The following is a 15774-nucleotide window of genomic DNA, read 5'->3' as shown; positions in this document are numbered from 1 at the left end:
TTAAATAAAAAACCAAATTATTGTAAAAAAGAGTTAAGTTTAAACGCTTTTAAGCATCGGTCTAAACTACTAAATATGTGTGGATATTTTAGGAATTGAACCCGTCCCTCCCATACCAAAATTCGATCCTTTGACCATTGAGTTAGCATAGCCACCTTTTTTTCTATATTTAAATATACTTTTATGATTTTCTTTTTTAATCATACTATTTTTACATCAGTTTAGAGCTGAATTCAATAGAGCAGTGTAATTCCCAACCAGTGGTAGGCTACAGAGTGCAAAATGGTAGTGCTCTGCCAGTAAAAAAGGATGGTAAACACTCCAATAGAAGACTGAAACAATTGACGTAAATAAGTGTCTTGCACTGGATGCTGTTTAAATATCCCAGGGTCTACCAGGTGTAGGCCTACGACTCACCAGATCCGTTTACCACAAGTTTCCTTCCAAACCCAGCCACCCTCTCCCACGTACGCTTAAACATTCTTGGAATTTTGAAATTTGTGACAGTTCTTATAAGTCCATAAGTGTCCAGAAAGACAACCAAAGATGTAAGGGAGTTCATCGATATTTAACATCGGTATCACAACATTGTTTGCTGTCCAGACATTGTTTGGGATGTGAATGGATGTTCAAATTTTTGGGACTAATGTACGAGTACACTATTCATGTTATTGGTTGGTATTACTGTTGTCCATGCACTTATTTTGTGGCTGAATAAAGTTCTTAAACTATCAATTCGCACACATTGGGTTACTCACACTATGCTTGAATTGTTATGAAATAATTAGTGCATTAACCTAATACAATTTATAACAATAATAAAGTGTCTCGGTGTAAAAATATGGATAGCTGTAGGCCTATTATAAAATCAAAAGTCATTCTATACAATAACTTTCCCCTGTTATACAGTAACAACAATGTAACAACCATTAATTTTAAGTCATTGTGTAATGTGACTAAAACAAATAATTCTTAGTTGGAATTAAACCTTATCAGAATTACAATTATGATTTAATTGTAGTTTTTTTAAGAAACATGAGTACTCAACAAAGATTATTATTTATTATTATTGATTCACACAACAAATCCTATCACACTGGTATTGGTGTTACTAATTACTAATTATTTTATTCATAATTAAAACTAAAACTCAAAATGAGTAAAGTTGGTATAGATATAAATAATAATAGTAAAATGTTTACCTGAATTCTACAATTTAAAATGTCTCGCTCTCTCTAATGTGAAAAATTGATACCTAACAGAAAAGGCTTACAAATAGTTAACCTACATAATTAACTCCCTGTAAGAATCCAATTTGAGTCTCATCAAATTAAAATTTCAGCACAAAAACTTAACTATATAAATCAACAATATTTCCAGTCTTCTCTTAATCCTTAACATTAAACAAATTTTAGGTACAATGCCAAGCTTAATTTCTCATACTTTACATAGCATCGCACATAGTGCGGAATATTTGTCAGAATTTCTTTGCAAGATGTCCAAAGACTACTATTGACCTATTCAAGTAGACTAGTCTAGTTATAGATGTAGCCATGAGATTAGTAAAATTCTTACATATTTGAACTCAAGAACCTTGCGTAACTCACTTCATAAGCTCGAAGCTGATGCACAGATGATTACGAAAGTAGAAGTATTCCAACATGTGTATCACGTTGTGTGAGCTATCCGCGTCTTTCTTCCGGAGATGATCCAGAATCCTGACCTCTATGAGCGCTTGGTGATGAAACCTCTTCTTATTCCTGCAGGAGTTAAATTTATTAGTTACATTACACTTAACATAGCTTAAAATATGAGGGTAAGGATGTTAGCATGATAATCTGTTTTAAGGATTTTTGTAAGGATAGCAAAAATATCTCATGGCTAAGAGCCGCCCATGGAACTAGACACACATAAAACTACACTATGCATAAAATTACACAAGTTTCTCTGTCACTGACAGCATTTACAACCAGAAGGTTTACGTTGGGTCTTTAGGTTCAATAATGGCCAGGAAGTTGGTCAATGATCCTTCTTTTAACTATATTGCAACATTTCTTGCGCTTATTGTGCTAGGGTGTACTCTATCCAAATCAGGTATTTTAATGTTTTGTTTTGGTATTTTTATTGTTTAATTTACATTCTCAAGAAAAGATTGACAATTTTACAAAATTATCATCACATGGTTCATTTTTGTAACACAGAACTTCTATCTATCTTGGATCATGTTTTATAAAATTATTGTTACTTCTTCAACAAAATAAAGACAAAAGTTGAACAGTGATAAAAACTAGTTCAACAATCATTTAACATTTAGTACTTTACCCTACAGTTGTTGAAAGCTACCAATTTAAATTAAATCTTTCTGTTTGACCCATTCTAACAGTAAAAGCCAGTTAGGGTATTTAATGACCATAACCAATTTGGTGGTTTTCCACAAAATGTCCAACTCACCTAATAATCTTAATAGCGACATGTGTATTGTTCTTGTGGTCTAGAGCTCGTATAACTTGTCCAAAACTTCCTTTTCCGATCACTTCCAGAATCTCGTACCGAAAACAAACGTGGTCGTGTAGAACCTGTAAAAGAATTAATCAAATTTAAACTAAAAATAGTTTATCTTTATTTTATCTTTTATCTTTAATCTTTAAAATACTGCTGGGATAGGCTAATCAAATGTAACAGAGAAAGTAAAAGGTAAAATTTTAATAAACTACACCACTTTACAAATAGGCAACAGTTTTGAAAAACGAAATTGAGCAAGAAAATTAATTTTACAGTTTCACAAACAGGAGCTAATTTTGACAAAGAATTAGATCAACAGTGAAATACATAGAATGACAATGTGATTCCGCAGACCATTTACCTCTTCCATGGGTACTTTGGTATTATACGGAGGCCACTTATTTAACAGCGCGCTGCGTAGGTTATATTAGGTTGGGTTATCATCATAAATATATTTGTAGGACTTAACTCGTTTCGTTACAAATTTTTTCAGTCAACAAAATAAAACTACTCAAAAATCTATCAGAGTTTACTATTACCTTATTATAACTTCCGTTGTCATCATCAAAGCCCCCGTTCTGTGAGAGTCCCTCTTCACCATGTATCTTGCAAGCATCAAGTCCCAAGTACCAAACTTCTGGGTACTTCTCAATCTCCGTTCGTTCATACTCGGTCAACCGACTCCCATAGTATTTAAGGGCCTCTGTAACAATGATTGTAGTTATTGGTACAAATTGTCAAAACAATCAAAATAAAATAAAGTAAAAAAAAAAAAAATAAAATAAAATGATCTGTACGGTAGTTTATTATGTTTAAGATTCGTGCTCATTTTCATATTTTTAATAATACGTAAAACCAAACTATTTGTAGTTATTACTTTATGACCATGAATATACAGCAAATGTTACTACCGGACACCATGATTACTTAGTACCATAATTGTTTCACAATGATTAGAGAATTGCTGGGAATTCCAGTTGCGTCAAACAATTCATACAGAATGAAAATACTGTTTAATAAGTTTCGCAGCAGTAGTTGGTGACTCAAACGTCTTCTTTTGTCTTAATCTGACTAAAACTATTGATTTTAGGATTCAGAAGTTGAGATGTAATCTAAACCAACCAGTTTTAGTCAATTATTTATTCAAATTGAACATACAGTACTCAAATGAATGAGCAGGTCACAGAGTGACAACCATACACTCTGGAACGAAATTATATTTTCTCCCCTAAGTTTTTAGTCCAGACAATGAAAAGGTATAGAAAGAAATGTTTGGAACACAATTTTTGACCTTGTAAATTATTTTGGACTAGTCAAGGGCTAAAAGGTACAATTTGTTTTTGTTTTCCCTGAAATCTTCCAATCTATGGGTCATAGCAAAAATGAATAGGCCTATATACGGTACTATAAGTATACAACGTAGATATAGGACCACTTGATGTAAATTTAACAAAGCTTTAATTTTGTAACCAAATTAGTCATTTTGCTAGGAATAATGGTTATACAGGTTTCAGCAAAGAACCATAGTAACCTTCGAGCCCCCCCCCCCCACCCATTTGGCTTAAGAAAGGTAACGGGCAAGGACTTTTGATATGTTCACCTCTTCACTATCATAAAATATTCTACAGTTTAGGTACAATAAGTTATCCTTTAAGTATGGCCTGATTAAATGGTCAGAATATTTAACAGATAAGTTAATGACAGCAGCATTCTCTGTTGGACAATTCAACAAGGTTTATCGTTGCAACCTTTACAGCCAACACATTTTTATAAAAACTAGGTCCTCTGGGTATGAGTGCAGCACAGACATAAACTTAGAACTAGGTAGTGACTAGTGAGTGCTGACAATGGCAAACAGCAATCTTCAGAGCAGTTCACCAGTACAGGTGTGCCTGTGACGTCAGCACTTAGTAATACCAGTGAGTTTCTGTCTTTGACATAGTCATCCAGAAGACCTGATTTGCCAAGTACAGGAGCGGAAAAATTTATGGATGGTCAAAGCTAAGACTCCAAAATAATGCCTGACAATTAATAACTTCTTTATGTACCAGGATATGAAAAAATCACTTAAGCTAATTTACATCGTATTAAGTTAGCCCTTACCAACAGGGGTGAGTGGTAATCTCCGTCCATGTGGGTCTAACCGCTGAGGCGATGGACTGCCAGAGTTGTTGTTGTTGTGGGTGGAGTTGTTGTTGTTGTGGGACGTATTGTTGTTGTTGTTCAGGTGTGGGAAGGAAGGGGCCAGGACGGGGGTTGTGGCAGTGGAGGAGGACCGAGAAGACTCTGACTTGGGCAGCGTCTGAGTGCCGCTGGGCTTCAGAGGGATCACAGTCTTCAGCGCGGGAAGCTGTAATACAGTAACAGGATTTAATTTACTTACAAGTTATAAAATATTAAGATTTTATTAGATCTACTTTATTTATGACATACTAAACAAATGGAGGGGATCAAAAGATAAATACAAAGGGATTAGTGCTCTAATAAATATGAAGGAACTCAAGCGGTTAAAGCGCTTGTTGATGCCCCTGAGAATCGGAAAGTCACCGAGAATAGCTAGCTTTTGGAAAATCCAAAACTGTACTATATTGTGTATCTCCCGGTACTTAGTCTACTAAGTGTATCTCAATGCTGGTCATTGGGATTTTTAAAAAAATCGTCCTAGCTAAGAAACAGTGTCCTCACCAGGGTTACCACCTTAGGTTAGGGAAAATTCAGGACATGGCCCCCCTCCCCCCGGATTAACATAGGCTTAAATGTGGGCATATGAACCGAAATCGGGACTGTCCCGGCAGAATCGGGACGGGTGGCAACCCTCTGGTCTTCACACAGGTTATGTTGGTGTCTTTAGCACTGAATAATCAGTAACAAAGTGACACAAAATCATCTCACTCCATTACTCTTGTATCAGCAAAGTACTAGATCTACAAAAGTTTGTCACTGTCTTAGTGAAATGATTCAGCGAACAATCATACTATATACTTATTAGTTGCTTTGAATGGTTCAAGAGTTGTTAATAACACAGTACCGGTAGCCTATATGCAACATTTTTGTTTTAAATTGAACCTTAAAATTTTCTAAATTTTATACCATAGCTAATAATATCTAAGGCTGGTAGGGTAAAATAAATACGTTCACGCCATTGAAAGTCTATTACGATAATATATAAGTAATTATACGATAACCTAACAAAAATATGTTACTAGAACCATCAAGCGTTTGCAATTACTTTTGAGCTAAGGTTAACCTGCCTGTACAGTACTCAAATTGTTTTAAAAAAGGTTAATACAGTGTAAGTTATCATTCAAATGAAATAGTAAAACTCTTCAGGCAAATCTCTATAAGTCAGTATGGCATAGTATTGGTGAATCCATTTAGGTAAATGCATGTGTTGTGATTTGCAAAGTTTTTTTTACAGACAACTTATAAAATATTACTAATAAACTCAAAAGTTAAAAAAACTAATGTAAAGAATGGTAAAATTTTGGAAACGAATAAAACAGCTACCTTATCAAATAATGGGTTAAAATAAACTTAAAAATAAATATACATAACCTCAATCAAATGGTGCATGGTTAATCCATTAATCTCTATGGTTATAATTAATTCATACCACCAGCTGATAGACAAGGCAAGACAGTCTTTAGTTGCTTTCTATCACTTTTGAAGTAAGCTTAACTTAACAGCATGTAGCTTAATATACAGGGTGAGTTTTAATTGTCCCCCCCCCCAACTTTTTTCTACATTTTTTCAAATATCAATCCCAGACCACTTCCAAACATTGTTGGGTAGTAAGTACTTCATTTTGACAATGTGGTCATTTCCGGCCGCCATCTTGGATCCGCCATTTTGGATGCAAAATATTTTTTTCAAATGTAAAGGTGTGGATGTGACCCATTATTTCGAACTAGATTTTTACCCTGATTACAATGCCACAGACCGTTTTTAAAAATATTGATCCATTCCAAAGTTATAAGGCCTTTTTAAAACTTTATTTTTAGCCTATTTTAACATTGTGCTTGTACAAACTAAGACCATAATCTCAAAATAGTGCTAGATAAAGATAAGTATACACTACCATTCATTGTCGACCTATTTTCACTTGGTTATGACGGATTTATTTTTTTCAGCCGCCATCTTGGATCCGCCATTTTGAAATGTGATCAATTATTTTAAATATGAAGGGGGTGTTGTGACCCATCATTTCGAACTACCTTTTTAAGCTAAACTCAATGCCGCAATCCTTTTTTTGTTATCAAGTTTCATTTATGAAATATTGCAACTTTTTTGTTAAAAATGTCAATATTTCAAAATCAAAACATGATAACAAAAAACGGATTGCGGCATTGAGTTTAGCTTAAAAAAGTAGTTCGAAATGATGGGTCACAACACCCCCTTCATATTTAAAATAATTGATCACATTTCAAAATGGCGGATCCAAGATGGCGGCCGAAAAAATAAATCCGTCATAACCAAGTGAAAATAAGTCGACAATGAATGGTAGTGTATACTTATCTTTATCTAGCACTATTTTGAGATTATGGTCTTAGTTTGTACATGCACAATGTTAAAATGGGCTAAAAATAAAGTTTTAAAAAGGCCTCATAACTTTGGAATGGATCAATATTTTTAAAAACGGTCTATGGCATTGCAATTAGGGTAAAAATCTAGTTCGAAATAATGGGTCACAACCCCACCTTTACATCTGAAAAAAATATTTTGCATCCAATATGGCGGATCCAAGATGGCGGCCGGAAATGACCACCTTGTCAAAATGAAGTACTTACTACCCAACAATGTTTGGAAGTGGTCTGGGATTGATATTTGAAAAAATGTAGAAAAAAGTTGGGGGGGGGGACAATTAAAACTCACCCTGTATAGGTGGTTTTGTTGGTAAATGTAATTAATCAGGTTGTATGTTTTTCTTACAGTTTTCTTTTATTATTTACACTTTTCAAGTCTTCATAGCAGACGACATGAAGGAAGTAATGAGGAGTACATAGAGGAAGTAATTTGTTCCTGAATACAATGTTAATACATATATAACAGCGTGTAGGAGTATGAGGGCCAAGAGCATGGCAAAGTAGAAGTAGATGTAGGTGTAGAGTATACAATTCAGGGGCCTGAGGTCAGGTATTGTTTGATGAATACATTGTCAAGGTTGGTCTAGTCCTTGTTAGCTTTCTTTAAATAATACTCGAGAAGCAATTAGTTATAATGAATGCATTATTCAACATGCCCGGAAATGATATTTCTTCAACATAAAGAGTAAGTTTACCTATATGATTTCTGCACTGAAAGAACCATTAGCATATACACTACTTTCCTAAAAAATAAAGATAAAAATTTCCCCCTATGTATGTATGCCCAGATCTCAGAAGATGAAATGATTTCACATTAACAATCAAAATCCACGATTCAACTAAAGATGTTATGTATAATTTAAGAATATAGCAACTATCCTAAAATTTTGAAGGGAAGCACCATCCCCTCCACTCAACCTTAAATTAACAGCCAACAGCTGGTCAGCTGTTATATAGAAGTTTATAACAGTGGTGGGAGAACCCAGAAAACCTTACCCTCTAACCAAGGCCCCACTAAAAAAAAAAAACAGGCCATGCTGCAGCGCGGGTAGCGCAACACTACGTCACAGTGGTGGATAGTTGTACAGGTTGTACTAAACATCTTACCATTAAAATCTTACAAACAGCCAGCTTGTTTATTTACCTAAAACATATGGGAATGGTGATGGCAATGAATTTATCAATGAAATCTATCCACTAGAGTGACGTCATAGATCCTGCAGCATGGCCTGCTTTTTCTAGTGGGCTCTAACCACCTGAATTTTTTTAATGGACTATAGTTGTATTTGTGTTTGTTGTTAGATAGCCAACAAAACATAAATAAATTATCTCATACTAATTCAATAAACAAATCTGTATTTCTGTATCTGGCGCCGAAGTTACCCAAACACCTGATATTTGTGTCAACAGGTTAGGTTAGGTTAGTCATAGTGAGTTTCTACCGAATAAGGCGACTAAGACAACATCTGGCACGCCTCCACCACACTGACACACAACTTATGCAACATGAAGCCGTTCGCTAAATAACTTTCACGCCTGCCACGAACTGATAACACCAAGTCGCTCCAGCACGAGATCGTGTTGAAAATCCATAATTGTAGCATAGCTTGGTTTACTAACCATAGTCCGAACCGAACTGTATTTTTTGTATTAACACTTAGATCCAGGAACCCCGGGTTCGAAGCCTAACGTAGCTAAACCTAGAAAATACAGATCTCTATGGTGAGAACTTTCTCTGTATAGGGGTTCTGTATAACTCTTTCTATAGTAAATACCAAGCAGAAATTTTATTAGTTTCAGTCGAGGCTGAATGATGGGTTTTCTCCTCAGTAACGTCATCTGCATATCCAGACTCGTGTCCAGTCTATCACATTAACCCTAATCACATGGACTCGTGGCGGTGGCGCGTCCCCGGACATGTAGGGCTTCTGTATCGTGAGGCGAGGCGCGTGACTTGAACCAGCATATAACAGTCACAAATAGCTCATAAGAGTATGTAACAAGAAATACGTATATTGGCTTTAAATAGTGCAAGTATACTGTATACGTGTCCCCAGTGTAAAATGTAAGGCCCCCGTTTGGTATGCGTGTTTCATGACGGTAACACTTGAGTGCGCTGATGTCGACTACAATGATCTCACAAGACTAACTCATCTCTTAACTATAGTCTCACTTAGGTTATTACCAGAGCACAAGCAAAAGTTTCCAAATGGATTTTAATATTTTGTTGAACTGTATTTAAACTTAATAAAGTAAGTTTAAATGACAAATGAGTTAAATACCTAACCCGGGAAAAAACGTTCCTTAAAATTGCCCAAATCTGAAAAGTTCCTCCATAGTAAAAACCTTTTTGGTGTTTTGACTGCGTTTTTTTAAACCTACTTGAAAATAGGTACAGGACACTAAGGCGATCATTCGACACATTTCTAACATATTATCTAACACATTTCTTACTTAGATATAAAATGTGTTGTTTAAAAAGTGTAATTTTGCTGCAGTTGAATTTTAACACGTTCGCTGCGGCACGTCAAATAGCGGGCGTATCCCCAGTGCGGCGCAGCCCTCAGCGTCGAGTAAACCCGATTGCCGCGTGTGATTGGCCTTTTCAATTTTGGTCTGACGAATAGCAAATAACGTGAGGGGATGTCCTGCTTTACAACGAGAGTCGATGTAGTTCGCTAAACACCCACAGATAGCAGCACTGCTTGGAACGTAGCCGGTCCCATTGGAATTGTATTGCCAAATGGAGGGAAAAAGACGGGAAAAAAAGAAGACTTTTGAGATTGCCAGACGGGGATTTTACGGGGAAATTTACTACCAACCTACACCACAACAAAATGCAAGTCACATACTACACGCTAACGTCGTATAGGTCCGCTTTCGGCCGACGCTGGAGCAAAAACGAAGATATACAAAAGGCATTACCGAGCGTTCCCGATGGGGTACGGACGCACCGTACGGGGGCCAAGCACCGTACCCGATCGGGAACGGCCGCACTCTACGTGAAACGCCTGAATTTACCTTAATTTTATTGGATGTTTAAAATAATCTCAGTAGACTATGAACAACGTCGGATTATTACAAGATTTAAACTACTGACAGTCTCGATGGGATGCGGGCGTGTGATAAGGTTACACAGCAGAGGTCAACTGATAAGAGCCACACACGCGCACACACTCACACACACGCTGACTCATCAAACGGGCTTCGAATGATAATGATAACTAGAAGCTGCCAATAGGTTCTAAGTATAGACCTGTCGCTTCCTGCAATACCTTGTAAATCCTGGTGAATGGCAGTTGAATGACTAACTCATGCATAAAGTGAGTACCTACGTCACTGAACGGTTATGAAGTTTATTGAAAATATGAGTACTGTGGCCTGAATGACTAAAAGATGTTCACAAGACTTTCTGAAATTGCGAAGAGGATTGCGTTTGGTCACATAAAACATAGTGGACACTATCTCATTAGTGGTTTTATGAAATTGCTCATTGGTCGTTTTCTGTACGAATAGATTCAAAGAAAAGTGTTGCGTACTAGTTCATCACGTCACCACATTTTTGTTCAAAATTGGTTTCAATATATTAATAATTTTATTTTATTTTCTAACTACAATTTTCTATCTTACTTTCCCATCCCATATAATTTCTGACAGCTGATAAGTTATTTCATTTAATGTTTATTATATCATACTTTTGATTATTATGAAAAAAAACATTGTGTTTCTCTCTTCAATACAATCACCACACATAATTTGTTCTGAATTTTATTTTTAAAAACCACAATCGATTTTCACGGGATTCAAGCTAAATATTAATCATTTTACTTGTAACTATACTTTATACTATTATTATTATGAACGCATTACTAAATTCTACATGAACAAAAGGACATTTAATGTCATATTGTCAACCAGCAAGCCAGTAAGTGGAATTGTACTTAATCACTCTTTAAGAAGCCAGTTATGAATCAATCCACCAATCCTATGTGTTCCATCAGTCAAATTGTGAATAATGATTGACATTCTGAGGCGCCTCGGTGAGTTTCAGTATTAAGTTTGACTAATATGCAATTTCACTAATTTACTCTCAGAAACTAAACATTGCACAATAAATTGAAACTAATTGATTTGATGTGTAAAATATTTAGCTGGAACAAATCCTAGCAATATTGATTTTGAATTACTTCACTAAAAAATTTTCTTTTCCTAACTAGGCTGGTCCTTAGATCTATTTCTCTTATTTTTTCTTATTCTCAACTATTTTTCACCAACAAAAAGGTTTGTCAAACTTGGGGTTGTTCATAGTTATCAAGTTCAAAATAAATTTGTGGTAGGACTACTCTAATGTGTATGCCCTAATTCTCATTTCCAGTAGTTTAACTGATTAGGAGGAATGGAACGGGAATTATAATTAGTAACATAGGTGCTAATGAGCTGCTCTGCACATTAGCACTTTCTATTTAACTAAATTTAGACACAGTGAACATTTAAGAATTAATATTCAAATGCGCTTTGCGTATTTGGTATTTAATTTCTATCTAGAGACGATTGTAAAAATAGAATCAACACCACTGTATTAGTAACATAATATGATAATATTTACCTTGTATAGTGCAAGTAGATTTATCGTATTTTTTAATCTTACATAAATGGTAGCACTGTACTATATCATAGAAATTACCAAATAGAACTTTAGGGATACAGTATGTTACTAAGCTATTGCTTGTTCTCTGGTACGGTAATGTTAGAGGAAGAATACAGCTCAAGTTACTGTCAAACTACCCTAAAATAAGGACGATTTAGCCAACATCAGCCCACTCAAAGATAACCAAAGATGAAACACGCAAAAAAGATTAACATTTTGCATCAGGGCTAGAAGTGTACTTACTTTCTTCAAAGTCAATGATTTAAACATTTCCAAAAGACTCAAGATTTTACATTATGACGAAAATTCTACTTTCACTATTAACAGTTATGTCTATAGATATTTCAAAGGATTATTTCAACCAAATAAAGAAAGTAACACGTATCAATGTAGCCAACCTGACCGCTGACGAGAGGAAGCGACAGACAGGTTAGGTTGGTCAGCCTGATGAATTATTTATATGCAAGAAACATGAGTATCCGTTGTCGGCGACCCCTCGGCCCACGGCATCCTGCCTCCTGTTCTGCTATAGCCACTCCTGAGGAAGAGTCCTCTGGCTTGTCTCCGCTGAGTGGTACAGGTCATTTAGCGTTATTGTCAATAAGTAAGCAGAATTTGACTGTAATTATACTTTAGCGGATCATTGACTTAGGTTACCAAAGTAGACTACCCTTGGAGAAAGAGGCCCCCCTGACTTGTCACCACTCAGTAGGTAGATTGGTAATTAACAGTCCGTGTTACCATTAACATTAGTTATTGTGAAACAGATAACTGTGCAACCGTATATCTTTAAAGCGACTTTCACTAACACTGCAGAACTAACCGCTTGAGTAGTCAGAACTAACCACGGTTCCAAAATCACGTTAGAGGAAGTCAAGAAGTGGTAATTTCATATTTATCATCCATTAACATGACTTAAACACAGTAACGCACACCTAGGTGCGTACTTTGAGATGAATATGAATCCAAGGTGAGTGTAGAGGATTGGGATGGTTTGTGCAGCTTTGTTAAAGATCAGCTGTTTTTTTAACCAGGACAGTTTATGATCCAATTCGTAAGGTCATTCGAAGACTTGAACACCGCCTCTCACCTGACGTTTATCAAGTGCTTCATATTTGTCGTAATGAACACGACGCATGGTGGAGAGTGGAGAGAGGTGATAAAGGAGACAGCCAGAAGAGTGGGAAAGATCGTAACGGCCTACATCTTCCTGTGCACGGTGACAAGAGGGCCTGCACGGCCTACAGAGTCTAGCTCTAGGCCTACATGGTCATGGGGTTATGTAAACGAACCTCATTCAAGTCAAATAGTCGCGTAAAGAATCATTGTGACGGAGAAAAATAGTATCAGTAGTTTAAACTTATGTAGAGTAAAGGGATTTGCAAACAAAAAATTTGGCGGAAGGTGGAAAGGAATTTCTTGATAAATAGCATCTAGTTAGTTAAAATATGCTAATTTGAGGGTTGTTTTATTTTAACTTATATCAAAGAAGAGTAACCTTGTTAGATGAGCTTGTGCAAGATGGAACAACTATTAAGTTAATTTGACCGAAGCGCAGGTAAAATCAACTAAATTTAGGAAGTTTCTGTGAGTTGCCGAGACAAAAATATTACGAACGAGGGTTAAAATATTCATTTATTTGTATACACTATATCTCTTCAAAAATCTGTAGATAATTGTCTATTTGTTTGTAAGGAATGCTGTAATTTTTAAATTCAACATGGTTTCGAACAAAATGTTAGCCTATCCCCTTATCTATCCTCTATGAACCAGTAAATAATACAATGCCATTCACTATTGGATTCTTAAGTAGACATCCCATCTATAAGGACTAGCTGTAGTCAATATTTTATTAAAAAAGAATGAAGTTGTGTTAGCCAGTCACAGAATGCGCTAGTGTCTAAAACCATAGTCAATGATTCTATTTCTACCTTATTTTGTGTTGCTGACATAGTTTATGGGTCATAACATTCAAATCAAAACAGCCTCGCTCCACTTCTAAATGTGACTGGATTGTGGAACTTACTGGAATCAACACTGGATCGATGTATGCTCAACCAACAGCAGTTTTGGATCTATAATTGTTTGTCTGTGGCATTCAACAATCCCAATGTGGGATCCACAGCAGGGTAATCTCTCTCTAAACAAACATTGAACACAAAACATGTGTCCTTATCTGTTCACACACTTCACTGTGTGTTTTGTGTCAAGAGAAAATCGGAGTGGTACTAAACTACTCTCGTAGATTTGACATCATCAGAGATCAGCTGCATATAACTAAGTTTGGTTTTGTCAGCTGCATCTAACTTATATACAAAGATAGGATGGATTTGAAATTTTGAGAAACCCGAAAGTCGCACACCTATCAAACCGCATACTTGAATGAAAGGTACTCTTCTAAGGGCAGGAACCTTAATTAAAGGGCTGTATTTAATCACATTTAAAATGATGAATATGGCTGTTAGATTTGTTCTTTGCTTTAGTTTCTATATTGCATCAAGAGAAGTGACAGTACGTTTATCTTAAAATGTGAAATAGAGAAATGAACTATAGAGAACATTACCAATGAATACAAAAACTAGTTGTATAGTTTTTGTATTCATTGACATTACATAGTCGACAGTAGCGCGGGCACAACATTTTGTCTAGTTTTTCTGTAAAAATACATTCAATGGTACTACATCAGTACAAGTCAAGTTGAAAAGTATATAAACTGGAACTGAAACTAAAATAAACTTATTGATAATGACTCAAGTGAGGGACTATTATTTACTGCGTTCGGGGAAACTGAAAAAATACTTAGGATACAAGGATAATCACAAAGTTTACGTCATGCTGCTAATTTAAGAAAGTCTTGATTTGAGTTATTTAAAAGGCGTAGGGCGATTTATAACATTAGAAAAGATAAATGTCACTATATATAGCGGATAAGCTACTTAACTGTAAGGAAGTTATCTACTGCATGATGAATCGAATAAGCTATTTCGACACAGAGCTGCGAATACTACTACAAAATGTATAGGCCTACTCCTCTTTGATTCGAAGATTAAATATATCTATATTTAACGTTTTCTATATATAACGTAGCACTAGCTGACTTCCGTGTTTGCACCCCAACATATCGAGATTGAAGCAATAAGAATATAGGTTTACGCGAATCCCCGCCTGGCACCCGACACGCACTTTGATATTACCATTTTTATTGAAGCCGAAGGGTAAACAGCGATTACCGTGTGAAAGAGATCAATGCGGGAATGGTGAACAGAAACGTGAACGCATGGCAGAGGGTGGAAAATACTGTCGAGTTAAATTACATGCAGAAAGGAAACACAACCTTCAGGAGGCCAATGTTGTGTGAGACGAAGAATAGTAACAAAAGCTGCAAGGGACAATGAGACCCACGTGGTCCTTGGGCCCACAGTTCACAAAGCCTTCAGTCTCATTGCTGGTTGGTTCTTGGTCAAGAAAGAACTGTCTACCATGGCCAAAACCTACCTATTTAAAACGTACGAGTCAGAGCCAAGAAAAGTACTGGTACGCAGTAGTTAAATTTGTAAAGTAATTATGTGATTAGTGAGAGTGTAAAATCAAACGTTGGGGATAAGGATAACCACTCTTACATCTGTTTATTTCGGGCTGATCATGCTCACCGAGTGTTTAAACAATGACAAAACGTGGGGACCCAAACAAATCACAGCCCCCAATAAATAGGCTACAACAGTAGGCGTGTTGAAAACTTAAAGTGTAATGAGAGATTGGTAAGATTAGGCTTATATGCTCAAGCCTAACGCCATGTAAGCCTGAGTGATTATTTCGACCCTGACATTAGGACTACAACTCCGTGTACCCGAGGAGAAAGCAGCAATGCCTGCAACTGTAGACTGCGGCCAGACCACTGACTAGGTTAGTAACACACTAGACATCACGTGTTATAAGAAGAGGAAGGATCATTTCAACAAATAATGAGTTAGTAGGTGATCAAATCATTCCCTGGACGGTAATGAGGATGGGTGTTGTCTACAACGTTTGTGATCAATTTAT

The 15774-nt window shown here is 36.1% G+C and overlaps 1 protein-coding gene across 3 annotated transcripts in view; it reads right to left on the bottom strand.

Annotated features, from left to right (window-relative positions):
• Positions 1–15774, bottom strand: part of LOC128999642 (dual specificity tyrosine-phosphorylation-regulated kinase 4-like) — a 161443-nt gene that overhangs the window by 7940 nt on the left and 137729 nt on the right. For all 3 annotated transcript variants that reach the window (XM_054426253.1, XM_054426254.1, XM_054426255.1), the window contains exons 4-7: positions 4606–4852; positions 3042–3205; positions 2452–2576; positions 1608–1760 (exon numbers count right to left, since the gene is read on the bottom strand). In XM_054426253.1, the coding sequence (XP_054282228.1) occupies positions 1608–1760; positions 2452–2576; positions 3042–3205; positions 4606–4852 (689 nt within the window). The remainder of the gene's footprint in view (positions 1–1607; positions 1761–2451; positions 2577–3041; positions 3206–4605; positions 4853–15774) is intronic.

This window comes from Macrosteles quadrilineatus, unplaced genomic scaffold (assembly GCF_028750875.1).
Source record: "Macrosteles quadrilineatus isolate MER2022 unplaced genomic scaffold, UCM_ALF_1.0 Scaffold_8__2_contigs__length_117827958, whole genome shotgun sequence".
Lineage (NCBI taxonomy): Eukaryota > Metazoa > Arthropoda > Insecta > Hemiptera > Cicadellidae > Macrosteles > Macrosteles quadrilineatus.
This window is presented reverse-complemented; position numbering and strand designations above follow the sequence as displayed.